Source organism: Geospiza fortis, unplaced genomic scaffold (genome assembly GCF_000277835.1).
Source record: "Geospiza fortis unplaced genomic scaffold, GeoFor_1.0 scaffold1254, whole genome shotgun sequence".
NCBI classification, from domain to species: Eukaryota; Metazoa; Chordata; class Aves; order Passeriformes; family Thraupidae; genus Geospiza; species Geospiza fortis.
This window is the reverse complement of record NW_005054817.1, coordinates 26,589-28,915: the sequence shown is the minus strand read 5'-3', so window position 1 is coordinate 28,915 and position 2,327 is coordinate 26,589. Positions and strand designations below refer to the sequence as shown.

Genomic DNA, 2,327 nt, shown 5'->3' with positions numbered 1-2,327 from the left:
AGTTGCACTCCAGGGTGTAGCTGTGGGGCACGAGGGAGCCCCTGTTACCCCACAAACCCGCAGCAGGGCTGGGCTTATCCCGCATTATTCCCCTGGCAGAGCCACTTCAGCACATTCAGGGCACTGGAAAGGGGGTCCCACTGCACCAGGGAGGGGGTCCTGCCCCAAAGGACACAGAAGTGCAGGGAAAGGGTTTTGAGGAGAGCCCCCTCAACGGCAGGAACGGCCACGCCCTGTGTGGGGATGCACGGCTGTACCAGAGATCAGCAGGATGGGAATTTGGGATGGAGAAGCGTGGGCTAGGAGCTGCCAGCTGGGATGGCTCCCATCTGTCCCACTGCAGGGCCAGCAGAGCAGAAAACCTGAGCAGCTCTGTCCCAGTCTGCCTGGGGCCCACACAAGCACTGTGAGCACTCCCAGCACTTTTTGGGATGTTGCTCTTGGAGCAACAGCCTGGGCTGCTCCAGGTCAGTCTCAGAGCAAAGCTCCCCAGCGAGCCAAGCCCAAAGCCCACATGTGTGTGCGCTCCTGTGGGGCTGGAGTGGTGCTGGGCACAAAGCAGCAGCTGAGTACACAGCAAGCACTGAGGAAACTGAGAGAACCTCCAGTCTGGGGGTCTGGCTGCCTCACCCCGTGGGATGTTCCCAGGAATATCCCATCCCACGTGGGAGAGGGATGGATCACAGGCATCCCCAGCTCACTGATCACTGATGGGCTGAGGCTGGAATCTCACACACAGCCACAGGGATGCTGTGCCCACCACAACTCTACTTAATTGCAGCTCAATATAGCCAGGAACTGCTGGAATTCAGGACACCCAGAGGGATGTCCGGAATTCTGACCAGGAACAGCCAGGAAAGAGGAGAATTCCCTCAGAAAGCTGTGCAAGAGCAGGGAGAAGCTGCCAGAGCAGCTGCAGAGGGCTGGGGAGGAACAGGAAGGAAAGGAGCCTGGCTGAGCCTGCATCTCAAGAACAGCAGCACAGCACAACCAGGCCCAGCCCCTGCTGACCCGCCCTGGGGCCACGCAGGCGTCTGTCCCACAGAACTGGCTCCCCTTTGTCCCAGTCCCCCCCAGCAGAGGCTCCCTGTGCCCCCAGGGGGCCCCGAGCTGCCCTACCTGTGGATGATGCCCAGGGCCTTGTAGACGGCCACGCGGCCGCTGCCCTCCTTGGACTGCCCGTCGCGCTTGTCCCGCGCGTACATGTTCTTCTCCGAGAAGTTGCAGCCCGTGAAGTCAAAGTGAGGGGAGTTCAGGGAGATGAGCTTGGGGAACAGCATGTTCTCCACCTGCAGGGGGCAGGGAGCAGCAGGGGTGACCGGGGCCCTTGGCTGCTCATGCTGATGCAGAGGGAGCAGTGCCGAGCACAGGGCGGCACCAGGGCCCGCTCTGCCCAGTTCCAGGGTCTCACAAGCTCCAGCTGTGCCCAGGGTATAAAGGAATGTGCCTTTTGTTGACAGAGTGACAAAACTGTCCTTTGTGCCCTTAAAAAGGAAAGAAGCCCACAAGTTTCTCTCCTCAATGAGGTGAAAAGGCATCCCATAGGACCTGGGGGACTTCACCTCAAACATAAGGATAGCCAACTAGACAGGAGCCAAAAAGTCTCACCTGAGCAATTTACCAGAAAAAGAAGAGAACAAAGAAACTGATCACTTTTGTGAGGTGTTTTACCAGGGGCAAAAACCTCTTGCACCTGGCTCAGTTTTTCTCTGTAAAGTTTTGTTATTTTGGCTTTTATTAAACCCTTTTTGTTTCCAACACTGCCACAGAAGCCATCCTGCTGATTTTGTGCCTTCTGAGGTAGCCGAGCTATCTGGGGTGTGAAACAGGTGTGAAACAGGTTTCCAAGAGCTTACGAGACCTGGCTGGAGGAGACCCACATTTCAAGGGTATGCTGCCCACCCCCCATGGGCTCTCCTGAGAGCCAGCTGGGATCACACCCTGCTCACCCACCCCAGCTGCCAGGGGGAATCTGAGACCTCCTGCTGCCCTGCTCACCACGCTGGGGGAGGAGAGAGAGGAGGAGGAAGAAGAAAGGAGGGCGGGAGGGAAAAGGAAGGAACTGTGAAGGGATTCCACGCCCCTCTCCCAGCAGCAGGAGGGTCCAGCAGCCCCGGATTGGGGCGGTGCCCTCACCTGGTCGTTCTCATCGCTGAAGCTGTTGCCGTACATGAAGCAGCCGCGCTTGGAGGCGTGGCCGTGCAGGTCCACGTAGTAGGCGAGGCCACTGTCCCGGGGCGCGATGGGCTCTGCGGGCTCAGCTTCGGGCACCGGGGCTGGGGCGGGCGTCCAGGGCCCCTCCTCACAGTGCTCGCTGCCGTGGCTCG

The 2,327-nt window shown here is 59.3% G+C and overlaps 1 protein-coding gene across 1 annotated transcript in view; it reads right to left on the bottom strand.

Annotated features, from left to right (window-relative positions):
• AGBL5 (ATP/GTP binding protein like 5) overlaps positions 1-2,327 on the bottom strand; it is a 17,276-nt gene that overhangs the window by 10,426 nt on the left and 4,523 nt on the right. The window contains 3 exon segments of the mRNA XM_031065507.1: positions 1-20; positions 1,120-1,289; positions 2,137-2,327. The exon segment at positions 2,137-2,327 is cut by the window's right edge and continues 266 nt beyond it. Of these exon segments, the coding sequence (XP_030921367.1) occupies positions 1-20; positions 1,120-1,289; positions 2,137-2,327 (381 nt within the window).